This window comes from Parasteatoda tepidariorum, chromosome 1, assembly GCF_043381705.1.
Source record: "Parasteatoda tepidariorum isolate YZ-2023 chromosome 1, CAS_Ptep_4.0, whole genome shotgun sequence".
Taxonomy (NCBI): Eukaryota; Metazoa; Arthropoda; class Arachnida; order Araneae; family Theridiidae; genus Parasteatoda; species Parasteatoda tepidariorum.
The window spans coordinates 17,338,534-17,356,051 of NC_092204.1; the positions used below are offsets into that span (position 1 = coordinate 17,338,534).

General features: G+C 30.5%; 1 protein-coding gene across 12 annotated transcripts in view; it reads left to right on the top strand.

The window, feature by feature from the left end:
• Positions 1 to 17,422, top strand: part of LOC107437287 (tyrosine-protein phosphatase Lar) — a 753,777-nt gene extending 736,355 nt beyond the window's left edge. For all 12 annotated transcript variants that reach the window (XM_071177245.1, XM_071177243.1, XM_071177266.1 and 9 more), the window contains 10 exons: positions 581 to 694; positions 1,766 to 1,920; positions 2,440 to 2,725; positions 3,606 to 3,699; positions 5,385 to 5,461; positions 7,318 to 7,452; positions 8,642 to 8,767; positions 13,651 to 13,805; positions 14,779 to 14,914; positions 16,662 to 17,422. In XM_071177245.1, the coding sequence (XP_071033346.1) occupies positions 581 to 694; positions 1,766 to 1,920; positions 2,440 to 2,725; positions 3,606 to 3,699; positions 5,385 to 5,461; positions 7,318 to 7,452; positions 8,642 to 8,767; positions 13,651 to 13,805; positions 14,779 to 14,914; positions 16,662 to 16,730 (1,347 nt within the window). In that variant the 3' untranslated portion in view covers positions 16,731 to 17,422. The remainder of the gene's footprint in view (positions 1 to 580; positions 695 to 1,765; positions 1,921 to 2,439; positions 2,726 to 3,605; positions 3,700 to 5,384; positions 5,462 to 7,317; positions 7,453 to 8,641; positions 8,768 to 13,650; positions 13,806 to 14,778; positions 14,915 to 16,661) is intronic.
• The last annotated feature ends 96 nt before the right edge of the window (positions 17,423 to 17,518 follow it).

The window sequence follows — 17,518 nt, forward strand, 5'->3', positions numbered from 1 at the left end:
CAAATTCACCTGACCTTAATCCAATAGAGCATTTGTGGTCCTACTTGGAAAACCAAATTCGTGCTGCCACGCGACCCCCTCGCAATGTGAGGGAATTGCAGGACCAGTTGGTGAGCGCTTGGTACCAGATACTTCAGACTACCTATCAGCACCTTGTGGAATCAATGCCACGGCGGGTGCTAGCAGTTTTGAGGGCTAAAGGTGGTCCTACATGTTATTAGCAGGGTGGTCATATAGTAATGACTCTTCGGTGTATATATATATGTAGATAGATAGATAGATAATATGCTGTTGCTCGAAAACGGCAAGCTTGGTCATCAATAATTAGTGTAAACAAAGTATTCAACATTACTTTTCTTACAACCTAGCAAAATGAATCTGAATAAATATTTAACGCACAACTAATTTTTTAACACTACTTAAATTATTACTTAAGACAAGCTAACAAAATAAATAACTATAGTTTTGTCAATTTATAGAGAAATACTCGAGTTTATGGTTCCTATATGTTGAGATTATACGTAATTTTCAATATTTTAAGTCTTTATTAATTAAGTCATAATTTTGGCTCTATTTTTAGTGCGATCAGTATTGGCCAAATCGAGGAACAGAAACTTATGGAGTGATGTATGTATCTTTTGCCGATATTGTCGAACTAGCAGGCTACTGCATCAGGACATTTTATCTACAGAGGGTAAGTTTGAACTTAATTTTTATTGAAAATATACACAGCAACATGAAAATTGCCTTATGAACAAGAGATCGTTCTCTATGATGTTCAGGAACATTTCTCCTCAGTTCATTTCTTAGCAATTGTTGCTAAGCAACGAATATTAATATCAGGCCATGGAAGATATCCAAAAATTTTATTAAGAAATTCATGGTTCAAAGGAACATTTCATGGTGTGTTGCCTGTCATGCGGAGCTGTGAGCTGGTGTCCATGTCCATGATTCATAAGAGCAATTTTTCCAGCATAGCACTCGGAAGTAGTGACACATAGACGTTGTTAGCGAGTGTATATGGTGGATAAAAAGCCCCATCAATAATTAAAATATGTATTTCAGACAATTAAAGAGAATTTTCATGAATTATCATCAAAGTTGATAAAGGTAAAATTAAGAGAGAGACTAATCTGTTGCAGATGCGTAACAAGTTAAAAAATATTTTTTTATGGATGAAATTTAATCAATTAGTATGATTGCGTTTTTCAATGCGGACCCCCTCAAAAGTTGAACGCCAGCGACTCTTATTCATTAAGATTTTGATTTATTAGTGCAGCTTATCAACTCTGAATCTTAATTTCTTGCTACTGCCAACTATAGACAGTAAGAAACTACCTTGAGTCCTGCTTTGATTCTAGATAATCTTAGTCTTAAGTTCCTGCTGTAGCTAAGGACTATAGGCCAGGCTTACTTTCTTTCATTCCTGGTATAGCCTATTAATTCTATAGAGACTTATCTACTTGAATTCCTGCTGTAGATATTAGGCAGTCTTACCTTTTTGAGTTCCTGCTGTAGCTAATTGATTCCAAAGAAGCTTATCTTCTTCAGTCCCTGTTGTAGCTTATAGAGTATATGCAGTCTTACCTTATTGAATTCCTGCTCTAGTAAATTAACACTAGAGATATTTATCTCCTTCATTTCTTGCTGTAGATAATTCACTTGATTCTTAACATTTAATTGTATAATTTTGTTTTTTCTTCAAATTCGAGCTCTAGCCACTTGAGATAGCTAAGTATTCTTTTTTGTTTGTTTGTTTCTTAAGGTCGGATTTCCTGAAAAACGAGAAGTCAGGCAGTTCCAGTTCACAGCCTGGCCGGATCACGGTGTTCCTGATCACCCCACCTCATTCCTTATGTTTCTGCGTAGAGTGCAAGCCATGAATCCCATGGATATGGGACCCATTATTGTTCACTGCAGGTAGGTGCAATCCCTATTTTTGTTTGATAAAAATTTAAATATTAAATGATCAAAAAATTATTTTCTGGAAATATAGTCCTGCAGAACTTCCTCTAAGATTATTCTGACAAATTTCTACTTCTTGTTTACTCTAACAACTATTTATTAGCATCTATTGCTTTTAGCTAATCAGTTTAAGCCCCTTTAGGATCGGTGAAAGGAGACAGAACCGTTTCCCCCAGACTCGCACGCTCCGAGTTTATACGTACTAGAGTACGTGTACGTGATAGTACGAAATGTAAGAGAACTGTATTGAGATCACGTCCGTATGATCATAGGCTATTAGAGTTAGAAAGGCTCATTTTACATATACCGTTGGCCGTTAAGAGAGAATCCCGCAGTCCTGAGGATGTTAAATAGACCCTGCACAATTTTATGAGTATTTGCCAGTAGATGTTATTTTGACCAAGCTATGGTATGGAATATGACCAAACTTAGTGTTATAAGTATTAATTCCGTTTAACCTCAATTTTGTTACAGTGCTGGCGTTGGCCGAACGGGTTGCTTCGTAGTGATAGACTCAATGCTGGAGAGGCTGAAGCACGAGACCACAGTGGACATCTACGGACACGTGACGTGTCTCAGAGCTCAGCGTAACTACATGGTTCAGACGGAGGACCAGTACGTCTTCACCCACGACTCCGTCCTGGAGGCTGTCATAGCGGGTGTCACAGAGGTCCCCGCTCGTAGCCTCTATACACATATACAACAGCTCCTGCAAGTCATCCACGGAGAAGGATGTACCGGCATGGAGCTTGAATTTAAAGTAAGTATGCAATAGAATTTATATTTTGAACTAGTTACGTCCATTACGATAGTGATAACTGGATGCTTGATGTTTTCAATATTATAAAACTCTGAAAGAGATTTTACTTTTGCACATAAAATGTTGATATGTAACACTAATGTTCCGCTAGTGGGGTAAGATCGGGTAATTGAACTTTTTATAGAAAAAAAAAGTACTTTAAAAAAGTAGTACATGTATGACTTTTCAGAAATGATATATTGTACACAATTAAACACTGAATATCTTGATTAAATCTGACAGTTTCTCAGCAGAGCGGATCAGCTCCAATGCGACCTAGAATCTTGACTATCCTACGTGTAATCTTATTAAGTTGGAGTAGTCTTGCAAAGTTTAAATTTAACCCAATTAATTTAGCTCTCAACAACCTATTATATTCCTTTTTTAGATTATCAAAATGCAACAAACGTACGAACACTTGCTCAAATAATCTTTTTAACAAAATCTTAACTCGTCTTATAGAATCTTCTGTAAAAGTTATTAATAAAATTCATTAATTTAATTTAATCATAATTTAATTTATTAATCATAATTCAATTCTTTAATTTAATTCATTGATTTAATCATAATTTAATTTATTAATCATAATTTAATTCATTGTTTTAATCATAATTTAATTTAATTCATTAATTTAATCATAATTAATTTTTAATCATAATTAATTTTCCCTCATAATTTAAACAAAAAGTATACAGTTTCTAATATTTTCGCAAATAATTATCGATTACTATGCTGCTATTGCATATAAAACTCATATTTTTAACCTTAGTGCTTATTAATAATGTTATATGTAATGTTGTTATTTTTTTACATGCTATTAACACTGTGTTAACTCTTACAGAAACTCAGCATAATTAATGGTAAATCTATAAAATTCGTGAGTGCCAATCTACCAGTTAACAAATTTAAAAACAGACTAATGAATATACTTCCATGTAAGTATCACTAATCACCTCTTTCTAAATGTTTAACTAATATTTTAATGTCGGCAAAATAACATAATCTATTAATATAATAATTCAGTAAAAGTGGGCAAACAATTTAAGCAGCATTTTAGTGAACTTGAAAAAAATCAGCAGTATAATCTTTATTTTAAATATGAAATTATTATTTTAAATAATTTGTTCGATATCAGCGACTTCATTGAAAGAATAGACGAAATAAATTAATATCATATACTTATAACCGACAATAACATGTTGTTGTTTTTTTCAGAAGTCTCCTAAAAAAGTATATTTATATTAAATTAATAGCATCATCATAAGTAAAAGCATATTATAATAACATTATTCAACAAACTCTGAGCTGTATTTAAACCAGTTGAAAGAAGAAACTTTAAGAGAGTAAATGCAAGTAAGACCAGGGGACCTTATTAAGGAGGTCCTGATTAAAGACAATTGAGACAAACCATGGGGAAAGAACGGTTTATGTTCATAAAAACTGATTCGAAGAAAAATGATTTGGCACGCGTAAAGGAAGAGTTTTTCCACAGTACCGGCCCATCTTTACAGTGTAATAACTCAAGAAAAACCGATTTTTCCTGTTATTGATTAGTCAAAATGCAACAATTGTCGACCCAATCGTCATTTCTGTGAAAAATAAAACTGTTCAACCGCCTTGGTCTTCAATTATTATCAGCAGTCTAGATAACTTGATTTGTATCGAAATTAGAAACAAAATTTAACAGCGTGCATACACTGAGTAGCCGCCTTATAATAACTAACTGACAGTCTTATGCAAATGATTTATTGCATCACAGAGATTCTGCTAAAAGGCTAAGTGTAGGTTGAGCACGTTTATTTAGTGTACATAATAGTCTGAATAAGGCATCATACTTAAACATCCCATACTGACCATCATCATCACACAACCATGGCCAAGCACCTAGCCTCGTTTTTAGGGTTCTTATCTTTTATTGGGCATGGTAAGAATGCCACGCAATTTTGACTCAGACGACATGAACGGCGCATGAGCTGGTACCATTCTCTCAGAATTGCCACACCACAACCAACGAGAGGACTTCTAGCAACAACAGATTTAGAGTGCACCTTGTTGCATATACTCGCCAGTTGTTTTATCAGCTATTGGAATCGAACTCACTACCTCCAGCTCTCCAACCAGCGGTGTGAGCGTTAACCGGCTGTGCCACAGGAGCGCTGACCAAGAACATCCTGTAATACTCATCATTTATTCCAATGGTGAAGGGTATATTCAGCAATATAATGCTTCTTGACATATTGTAAGAAACATTATGGAGATTAATCCTACTGAGATTAATCCTACTGAGCGTACGAAGTTGAAAGAGTCGTCCCTCCAGAACTATCGAGTCTTTAAGTGCTTTTCTTCAAGCATCGTCTCAGTAACAAAATCTATAAATCTAATCATACTAAACGAAATTTTAATCATTCAGGGAAATTTGTGCGAGTAAAAATTAAAAGATGTTAGCGGGCCCACGATTAGGAAAAACGCCATTTTAAGTTTTTGATAGTTTAGTCCCTCCTATACAAGAACCAATGCGGCAGGATTTTTTATTTATAAAATCATTATTTTTCATTCATAAATTAATCTCGAATATCATGTCCATTGGATAAATAGACCTTTTTTTTCATACTTGATACAGATGAATCCACGCGAGTGTGCCTGCAGCCAATTAGAGGAGTAGATGGGTCAGACTATATCAATGCTAACTATATAGACGTAAGTATAAAAAATTAACCTACTATTTATTTCTATTTAATAACCGATTGAGCTTTTGTGACACCTTAAAGACGTCCCTTCGCCCACTATTTTCCTCGCAGAAAAAAGACGAGAAAATGTATATTAAGGAGTAATTGAATATTAAGGAAATTGTATATCAAGGAGTAACTTTTATACTAACTTTCCTAAATGCGAAACCCTCCATTTGAAAAATAGTATGTAATAATTTACTTTTCGTAAATTAGACTGATACGTTTTTCGTTTCGATTTATCCGATTTTTGTAAAAATTTCCTAATATTGAAACATTAATAAGTTTATTCTATGACTAGGTGGAAAAAATGTGACGAATGACGTAACATGCAGAAAATGCATGGGTGCATGACGTCATTCTGACGCAATTTATAAATCGAAGTTTTTATTACCTGGTCTGAAAATATGTCAATATTTTTTAAGACAAAAAAAAATCATTAAAAAAAATTTATCATTAAACAAACGTATTCCCACATTGCATCGTACGTTCTGCATTGTATCTTTAGTTTCTATTCAGTAAAAATATTTTTCATTTGTTCTTATGACTTATATTTTAAATAATGTGAGTTTTGACTTTTTAAAAACTAATAACAATCTAAAACTTTAGTCAAATCCTACATCGTTATGAATTTTTAAATTTTTTTATTTTAAATAATGAAAAATTGTTTGACTTACCAAAAAAATGAGAAAAATTGATTTTACAAATTAATAAAATGATTTTTAAAAAATCATTCATATTGAAGAATGTGTTATCCAATGCCATTTAACACTTTTTTGAAGCGAATAAAGGTCTGAATGAATCGTAACGAGTATTTTATTTTAAATAAAACAACGAAAAATTTTTGAATTACAAAACAATGATATAAAAGTTAGGCAAATCAACAAAATGATTTTAAAGCATTATTCATATTAAGAATGCATAACCACTATTCTAAAATCAATAATCGTCTGAATGTTTTTAGAGGAATCCTAACAAAATTTTTATTCTACATAATATAACGAAATTGCTTGAATCACTAAAAAATGACAAATTTTAGCTTTACAAATTAATAAAAAGATTTTTAAAAAATCCTTCACAAAATTAAAAGTTAATCAATTACATTGCCACTTTTCTTAAATTAATAATTTTCTTTTTAAAAATCATCCAAAATGTGTTATCCAAAGCACACTGCATTAACTTGATGATAAAAGTACAGAATAAAATTTAAATGTTCTAGGAACCATTAATAAAAATGTAATTCTGATTAAAACGCATTTTTCTATATTTTTTTACACAATTTGGTACAACCAAGTAATAGATTTGTTAATGTTGAATTTAATATTGATTTATCAAAATACAACACAGTGAGTCCAATATAAAGTTCAAAGTGACATTTTAAAAAAATTGAGGGGAGGAAGTCAAAAATTTTAAAATGAAAACAATTAGAGGCTTTTTAATTAGCTGAAATTTTGAAAATTTCAAATTTTTCCTTAAAGAAAAAAAAAGTTTTTTGAAATTTTCTCTACAGTCGCCAATCAAGTGTTTGATAAATAAAAGAAGTGAAATTTATAAATCATCTTTCAATGCTAGAAAATTAAGTCATTGGAAGTTATGTATATGAATTAAAAAATTTTAATTCTCAAGCAAGCTGGGAAAATAGACACAATATTTGACTATACTGAATTCAATCTTGATAATTCACAGAGGTATATAACATATATTTTACTACAATGTGCATAAAGAAAAAAATATATGTTCTAGCCACTTAAAAAACTTAATTAAAATGTTTCAGTGATTAATACAGTTTTCAATGTGTAATTAAGTCTTAATTATTATTTTTTGAAGGGATATCGTGATAAAAATGCTTATATAGCAACGCAGGGTCCCCTGGCGGAGACCACCGAAGACTTTTGGAGAATGCTGTGGGAACACAACTGCAACATTATAGTCATGCTAACCAAATTAAAAGAGCTTGGAAGGGTGAGTTTTTCTTTTTCAAATTCAATTTCGACTAAGAATAACAAGGATTTTTATCCCTAAGTTTTGAAGAAATATGAGGGGGAAAAAACATTTTGTCACCCCCCTTTCTTAATGGGAACCTTTCAAATTTTATGTATGAATTTTTGGAAGTTTTATACAATTTATTTCTTTTTTAGTTATCTAAAATTCCAATTCAAAAGGAATTTCTTACACTTTTTTTTTCAAAATGGAGTAATTACTCCGATTAATTTAAACAAGTGACATTTCAAGTAAAATCATAAATTTTTACATGATATGAAGGAAGAACAGTCCCTGGGAGATAAATCTGCCCATGAAAAGTATTTTATCAACGCTTTGGAGTACAGGATAGATCCATTATAGGCGCGTTATTGGTAAAGGACACTGCTCTAACTAACACCAATTCAGTCCACCTCGTGATATCTCATGTCATGTTAATATTTAAAGATTATTAAATTTAAGGCCGCAAATTCGTTGAAAATTAAAGTAAATAACACTTAATGCTAATGTTTAATGTTGTTGAAGAAAAAAGGTTGAAAATGATTTTGATGCTATTTATTTTATTTTAAAAAAAGAATAAAACATGATTAAATTTATAAAATTTTAAATTTTAAAAGCTATGAATCATGTAATGCCTATAATGGCATAACAATTTTAAAATTCAGTAGTTACAGAAAGTTATAATTTTTTGGTTTATTTTTAAATAATACTTATTTTTCGTTACTTTTAAATAAAAAAAATAATCTAAAAACTACCAAAAACATAGACAAATTTAGTTCATTTTTCGGACAAAACACTACATTCACAAAAATGGGTTATGCCTAAAAAATAAATACGGCAAAGCACTTTAAAGTCTTATTTTAACTACAATTTTTTTAAGCCTATTAGTAAATAAAAAACGCTATCATTAATTAGCAAAATAAAAAGCACTGTCAGAAATAAAACGTAATAAAACTGTTTGCTTTTCTTTTTTGTAAACCTACTACTACAAATGCTGTAAGAACACAAAATAAGAGAAGCACTTTTTCAAATAAATCACATCGTAAAATTATAAAAATCTTGAATCCTTGAAAAACTTTTCTTTCCTGTAATAATGTAGAGGTAATGAGTATCCAATTTAAAACAGTACTTATTGACGCTTAGTTATAAAGAAAAGTACTTGTTGTTCCAGGAGAAGTGCCATCAGTACTGGCCAAATGAGAGATCTCAAAGGTACTTATACTATGTTGTAGATCCAATCACAGAATACAACATGCCTCAATACATACTGAGAGAATTTAAAGTAACAGATGCCAGGGTAAGTATATCCCTCATTTATTTATTCCTTGTTACTCAGTTAATCAACATTAATAGATCAATCTAGAACATAGATTCTCAACCTTTTTAACGTTGCCGCCCCCTTAATAAGCAAAAAAACATATCAACGCCCCCCTTTGTGATAATCCAGTTATTTAGAGCATGTGGACGGTAGGGGGCTGCTGAATTATAAGATGCACTTTTAGGCAATTTTTAAGCGTTAAATTTACAGGGTTTTTTTTTGAAAAATTTAATGTTTACGTTAACTCTATAATTTTCTCCCGGCAGGTAATCGCAGTCTATTTGTCATAATAAAAATAAATACGGTAATGAAAAAAAAAGTTCAACGAAGAAAACTATGCTTAAAAAGAGTCACTTGTTCTTAATTAGATAATTAAAAAAACACCCAAAAATAAAAGTAGTATTAACGAAACAATCAAGTTACTATGTCAGTGGAATGATTGTACTTGATGGTTCATAGCCAATTTCTTAACGTTCGGTTCAATATTTTTACTGAGGTGAAGACGCAAGTCCTCGCGTTGCATGATTTCGAGACCATTTCTCTTTTTTGTGACTTGATCCATAACAGCACTGAATCCACGTTCGACGAAGTAGGAGAAAGGGAAGGAAATTAAAAATAATTGTGAAAATTAGAATGAATTTTGACAAAAGAATTTTGACAGTCCAGAGTAGAGGCGACTGGTGTTACCTTGAAGCCAAAATTCTGTGAGTTATCACCAGTTCAAAGCTTCATTAGTTGAAAGTTTGCCCGATTCCTCCTGAATCTGAACCTCTTCTGTTTCAATATTCAAAAAAGGGTTAATAACCCATTGAAGGAAACAGAACAAAACACATTTATAACGGTCAGAAAAGTCCATGTGCAAAGAGTCAAGGTGTTAACTATATTCTTGTGTATCATCAGAGGAAATTTCGCCATTCTTTTCAAGATACGATAAGATTTGAAATTGGTTGAACTCATTCCTACCAAATTTCTGCTTCCAAAAAATAAGTTTTTTTGAAATGTAGAAATAACTGATTTCGTAGGGATCAAATTGAGTTTGTCACCTTGAAGTTGCAAATTAACGCCATTAAATTTTGCAAATAAATCCACCAACGTCTATCTTAAATTCTAGCAATCTATTTCTCAGAGCTACATTCTGTCTTCGAGGAACTCAAGCACAGAGTCGAAAAGATTCAAAAACCCATTGAGACAAGGCATCCTTTGGAAAGCCAGCGAATCACGGTGTAGTAGCAAGCGATATTCTTCATAGTTTTTCTAAACAGCTGTCTGAGTAATTAATCGATGAGAACATTACTGCGAATTTTGTTCGCAGCAGATATGACATATTGCAATGACTGATGCAAACGGTCGCTGAGATTTTTCTTACTACTTACTGTCTGTGAATCACGCAGTGAACTGCTAAAATATCTGGTACCACCCTCTTCAAAACTGCGAAAAACCCACCATGTCGACCCACTATTGCAAAGGATATTTTTGATTAAATCGGATGAGGCTGGATAGTGTAAAACTGTTCCTAAAACTTCCTTAACAGCGGCAGTATCAATTCTTCGACGATTCGTCCCAGATTTAGCAATTAATTTTGATATATTATAAGAACTTATCAAACCATCATCGCATTTTTGTTGTTAGTAAGCCAGAGGCCAAAGGTGCCTTCAGAAACTTGTCTTTGATGTTCGTGAAAAATGACAAATATTTGTTTTGTTTGTTAGAATGAGTATTTTGCAAATGCTTCTGCTAACGCTCCATTGTTTCATTATATTAAACTTTGTTATAAAATAAATTCATGGGTAGTTGAGAGTTCGACAGCGATTGAACAAATCTAAACTTCAAGTGCATGGCACTGTATGGAATATACTTCTTTATATTAACCGACATTGTTGGTGGCAGCAAAATACGAATGAAAGAAAATCAACTGTTTTTTCAAATAAATAATTTACGATTAAGAACTAATTCACAAACGTCCCTGGACAAATAAACAATGAAATCGAATCGAAACTGGGTAAAAAACTGCTAGGAAGCAAACTAAACCATCATAAGAAACACGGGTCAAATCGAACATTTTTACAAAAAGTGCGTGCACTTTAATTCTCCCCAAATGGCTTGAATGTCAGAGACAAAAACTACTGACTCATGCGCTGTGCTGTGGTGATTCGGATCGGAGAATATGTGTTGCATAAGTTCGTTTTACTGCTGGTATTAATGTTGTATGAGATAATCTAAATTTATTATATTAATTTAATCTTTTTTTTTCTTTATCATTAATTTTATTTACTAAATGATTCTTAATTTAGTAATTTTATTTGGGAGTATTAATATTAAATTTGAATAACATAACCTGCTTATCGCCCCCCTACCGCCCGAAACATACCTAACGCCCCCCTGCCGCCCAAAACAAGTCCACCGCCCCTCATCATACTCCCAACGCCCCCAGGGGGGCGTTATCGCCCCCGTTGAGAAACACTGATCTAGAAGCTTTGAGGAAGAATATGTTAAGAAACATTTTAGTGAAGAATTTTAAAATATTTTCTTCTGCAACGCTCTTTTATTAAAATAAACATAACCATTATAAAGCGAATAATTTCCATATTTAAATTTACCTAATTCAAACTTTCTTATCCAAAAATAGTTCAGTTTCAAAAATCAATGAACACCATCAACATTTTTAAGTTACAACTGTTACAACTGTTTAAGTAATGACTTGCTATCATATATGGCAGTACTTTTACTTTCGTTACTTGTACCGCCGGTACAAGTAAAAAGTACGTACTTTTACTTGTACTTCGTTACTTTTTAAATTTAGTACTTTTACTTGTACTTTCGTTACATTTTTAGGGAAAAAGTACAAGTATTTGTAACGGAAATATCGAATGAAATCGTTACTTTTTTCTAAAACTCGATAAGCTTTCTAAAAAAAAAAAAAATTTAAATTAGAAAAAAATGTTTACGTTTTCTTAATTTATAAAATTAATGTGCAATATATATGCATTCACAGCTAACTTCGTGTTTAAATACCTTCTGTTTCAACTTATACTGCACATTCAATTATTTTTTACTAGCTCAAAGCTCACAAAGCTATCTGAAACTCCGTGTTTGCTTTGTTTAGGTTTGTGCTCTTAAAACGCTCTTCTAAAGAGTAAAACAATTTTAAATCAATGGTAATTTAAATAAATAAAAATAATAAACTAAAAATTAAAATCAATAGATAAAATTTCTTTTTCGTGCAAGTCCGTAAAAAGTTTGATATTAAAATTATATTTGATTTTAAAATTATATTATACGATTATATTATAAAATTACATTATAATATTCTTCCGAAATTAAAAATAAATTAAATTAATAATAAATTAAATTAAATATCCATAACTTTCAAAATTAAAAATAATTAAATAAATAACAATTTTGCAAAAACATTAAAGAGCATAAGAATATTATTCAATAAAATTTTTAAGTTACATTGAATTTTCGATTTCCTAGAAATGTATTTTTAAATCGTTACTTTTTTTGTTTAGTACTTGTACTTTTACTTGTACTTTTTACTCGTTACTTTTTTTAAAAATACTTGTACTTTTACTCGTTACTTTTTAAAAGTAACGTTGCCATATATGCTTGCTATAGATCAAGTGCAAACACAAATATCTATCGTCAATTTATAAAAAATTATTTATTTTGAAAAACAAAACTATTTACCCTCAATACATTGTCTAAGCTCAAAGAGCTTTGCTAAAGCAATTATCAAATATTCAATAAAACTTAAAGCTTAGCAAATCGCTGCTACCATATTTTGAATTGATAATTAGAAATTGATTCGAACTGGTCAGAGCAACATACCAGTTATAGAAAAGAAACTAACAAAGTATTAAAAGAGATAATAAAAAAAGTCCTTGATAAAATGCCATAAACTCACAGCATTGCCCTTTTGGCATGAACAATAAGACATTCAGATATTAAAGATAGAATAATAATTTACAATTCTGATGCTTGCAACAAAAATCATTACAGACACAATAGGAATTTTTTACAAAAAATAAAAATTCCTGTTACAGTAGGGAACCGATTATCCGGAACGATCGGGACCATCGCTATTCCGGATAACTGATTTTTCCGGTTTTCTGAATCGCTACAAAGAGCCTTTTTTTTTTATTGTTAAACCCAACTAAAAAAAAAAATTTAGAAATATTCTTAAAAAGAAGAAAAAATGATGAAGTAATACACTAATGATTATTTCCAAAATGATGGTAAGGTAAACATCTTTCAAATAAGAAAGAAAAATCCTAAAGTCTTATGAGGAAAAAAAAATTTGTTTATTTTAAATATTGCGGGAAAATTTATTGAATTTCGTTCCGGTTTTCTGATTTCCGGATAACGGGTTTTGTACTGTACAAGCAGAAATAACTTATGTTACTTATTTTTTACAGGAGGACAAAATAATTTTTGTAACAGTGATTATTTTCACTTAACTTTTTATGTATGGAGCTTAACGAAATTTGTAACAGTTTTCACATTGTGTTGTGATTTAACAGTTGTGGTTCAAATTTAATCCTCATTAAGGCTATAACAAAACTAATGGTGCAACTTCTTGTTTATTTACAATATTTTAAAGTGGATTAGTTTAGTATCAATGCTAATAGTGAAAATGGAGAAATATACTTGACTATTAAAAACTTAACCTTAATGATGTTTTTGAATGAAATGTTTTGCCTTTAATCTGAGATTTACACTCTCGGTAACACTTTTCATTTCCATGTATGCTTCAAAATTCTTTCAATTATTTAAAATAAATCATTAAAAGTAAAATATCAGTTTGCCAATGCCACACTGTTTACAAAAATGTGATTGAAAAAAAAATCTTATTTCTCTTTCAGGATGGCCAATCTAGAACAATCAGACAATTTCATTTCACAGACTGGCCAGAACAAGGGGTGCCCAAATCTGGTGAAGGTTTCATAGAATTCATTGGTCAAGTACATAAAACAAAAGAACAGTTTGGTCAAGAAGGTCCCATCACAGTTCATTGCAGGTAAGAATACAAATATGATATTTGGTATCTGTGTATTTTTTCACCCTGGTTGCAGAATTCTCATTAAGTGCTTAATTGAAAAAATTAATGTCTAAAATTTGTATAGTATATCATAAAGAATCCACTTTATATTGATAATTTTCTCTTAAGTATTGAATAAAATCTCTAAATCATTTGGACTTAATCTATGGAAAAAAACAGATCTCTTTATAAAAAAAGATAAATGATGGTAGCAACATTATTTAAGTTTTATAATATCAATCAAAATTTAAAAACTTTGAAATTGAATTGCTGTTATATAGATTTTTTTATGATCAAGTGGTAGCTGACAAAAGAAAAGGCTCTCTTAATTTAAGCCTAAATTTTCAACACTTAATTACTTCTAAACTGTTATCAGAAAAATTTTGAGGCCTTCTAATGTTTTAAACATGCTGAAAATAATTTTTTTTTTTTTTCTGTCAGTGTGAAAATTTAAAAAAAAAAAAAAAAAGTTCATAGAATAACAATAGACCACAAACATAATTTTTTTAATATATATTGTATAGTCAGACTATGAACGAAAATAAATTTCATTTAAGTTTTCTCAGACTGAAGCCCTCTCTGCATATGGCAAAAGATAAATGCATTAAAATTTTACATATCAAAAACATTTTTAGAACATTAAATACTAAATTGATATTGAAAATTATAGCAGCTTCTAAGTAAAGTTAAATCAAACAGCTGAGACAAGTTTTCCTACCAAAATAAGTTTAATACCATCTCTTGGTTATCACATAATATTGTATGCTATGCAACATTACAAAAATTGCAAAATATCATATAAATTATAATAAGCTATAACTAATTAGTATACTAACGCTGCTATAAATGAACTTAAATATAAGAAACAGTAAAACTGCATCTTAGCTCGGTATCAGTTTATATAAACTGGATCCAACTTAAATTCATCAATATGTATAATGTTGTTTTTTAGCGCTGGCGTTGGTAGGAGTGGTGTCTTCATTACCCTCAGCATAGTCTTGGAGAGGATGCAGTTTGAAGGAGTAGTCGATATATTCCAATCTATCCGCATATTACGCACACAAAGGCCTGGCATGGTTCAGACAGAAGTAAGTTGAGCATTTTTAGTTTACTTATATCGAAAATCTAAAGAGAGTTGCAACAAGCAACTTTAATATTATTCGGAATAACATTTCAAAACAGAATGAAAGTAGAATGAGTAACTTACATTTGGCAAAGTTTTCTTCAAATCTCCTTTTTTTACTCAACGCCGAAATTACATAAGATGTATCGAACTTAGTTTCAAAAACTAAAGCTTTATCAAAAAACTGTTTATCTGGCATAGATAAATTTAATTAAAGTGCCAAATATAGATTTATTTCGCAAAACATTCTGTTATTTAACAGAAACTTTCCTTATTATTGATACTCTTTCCTTATTACTGAAAATCTAAAGAGAGTTGCAACAAGCAACTTTAATATTATTCTGAATAACATTTCAAAACAGAATGAAAGTAGAATGAGTAACTTACATTTGGCAAAGTTTTCTTCAAATCTCCTTTTTTTTACTCAACGCCGAAATTACATAAGATGTATCGAGCTTAGTTTCAAAAACTAAAGTTTTATCAAAAAACTGTTTATCTGGCATAGATAAATTTAATTAAAGTGCCAAATATAGGTTTATTTCGCAAAACATTCTGTTATTTAACAGAAACTTTCCTTATTATTGATACTCTGAATAGTTGTAAAGCAAGAAAAATTAATGCATACCAATAATTTTGAGATTCTGGTATATAAATATGTCAAAAACTCCATGTTAATTATCCTTTTTGGTTCCAGCCAGCCAATTCTATTCAACTAAACGGGTTATTCAATTAAAAGAGGAGTGCATTATTCAATTTTAAATACTGTTATTACAAAATTTTAATTTTAAATGGTATTTAATACATAGTATTATGTTTTAATAAACTCATTTTTACGATCCATAAACAATTATAATTTAAGTTATTAATATTAGTATAATAAATGATGAATGTCATTTAAAGTAATATAAATTTGAGTTAAAGGAGATTATACTATTAAAAAAAAAATTTAATATAAATTGAAATCTCAGTCTAATTGATACAACATATAACTTTAAATTAATTAGTAAGCCACATCAAAAAATCCGAATTGGCAGCACCTGATTTTAATCTTTCTCATCCGATTTAAATTTGATTTTAATTTTTATACATTTTGAAAAGTTAAGGAGGGAAAATTTAAGACAGTGTGATTATTTTCTTATTAGAAGTATAATACAGAATACTCTCAATATCTCAAAAACATTTTCCACCTTGGCATTATATATCCACCTAATGTTAATTTGAATTCCTATGTCGTAGAGTTTCTTCTAAAACCTTGTTATGTCAAATTTGTTTCCAAATAGAAAATTAATTTTTTCGGAAAAATCACAATATACGTTAAATATGTTCTAAACCAATTATTTTCTATTTAATGCATAATTATCTTTGTCCTTACCTTTTAAAAATATCATTGTTGTATTTAGATTTATAGTCAACTAACATTACATACATATTTTATAGTAGTTATTCCTATATTTTATGACTCTACCTTTTAGAGTAAAATTTTAGAACATATTTAGTTCTGAACTTGTTATCTCGAAAACTCGCTCTCTTGAAAATCTCTAAGCGTCCCTTCAACTCTAAGATATTGAGAGTATACTGTAATAATAAACTAGAAAATTGTGGATTTGATGAAGAATCTTATCACTGTTATAAGCTAGAAAAGAAAAAAAAAATTCTGTGAAAATTTCTTTCACTGTTATTAGTTAGTCATTAATTGCTTTTCTATTTTACAGGACCAATACCAGTTCTGTTACCGTGCTGCTCTGGAATACTTGGGTTCATTTGATAACTACGCCAATTGAAAATGAAGAAAAAAAATATGAACACTTGCCAAGGAACCGCACCCTTCCTCAATCTTCCATCTAATCACAAAACAGGGTAGCATGGTCACTCAAGTGGTCGCTGAAGAGGGGCAGCGTCGTGAAATTGCAATTTCTTCAGTTGGTCTCGGTGGCGATTCCAACGTGTTGCACAATCAGCTGTTCTTCTGAGTATATAATTCTTCGACCGAGGCTGCTTCTTCGTCAAAAAAGTCCCTCCAGAAAGACCGAAGCAGCGGCCTTTGCCAAGTTCCTTTTCGTTCGTTCGTCTCTAACATCAAAATATTCTAAAGCATGTGTTTTATTTTTCCTCTTCAGAACTTCGATACGATAAATTTGTGTAAAAAGTGCTATTGTTTTCACGACTTATAAATAAAAAAGAAAACTTCATAAATTATAAATCAATTTAGTGGTGCTCTTCTAATTCTGGGCCTTTTCCGGCCCACGCTGAAAAGAAACTATTATTAAGACTCTTACATATATCCGGTTGGTGATAAATATATATTGTTGTTTGAAGATATTTCTGTTCGTTTTATGAAGATTTAAATGTATGTGCATTTAAAGTGTTTGTTGGCACACAAAGAAATGTTTTCAGCTACTTTTTATTGATGTTTTTCAAAACACAGAGTGATTTTAAACTAGAGGACAATTCTAATTAAAGACTTTGCCATGTTTTTGTATTCAGTTTTATGTCTCTACACTCTGAACATAAGAAAAAAATGTTGATTTTGAAAATAAAATTTAAGATGACATTAAAGTCAATGGTAAAA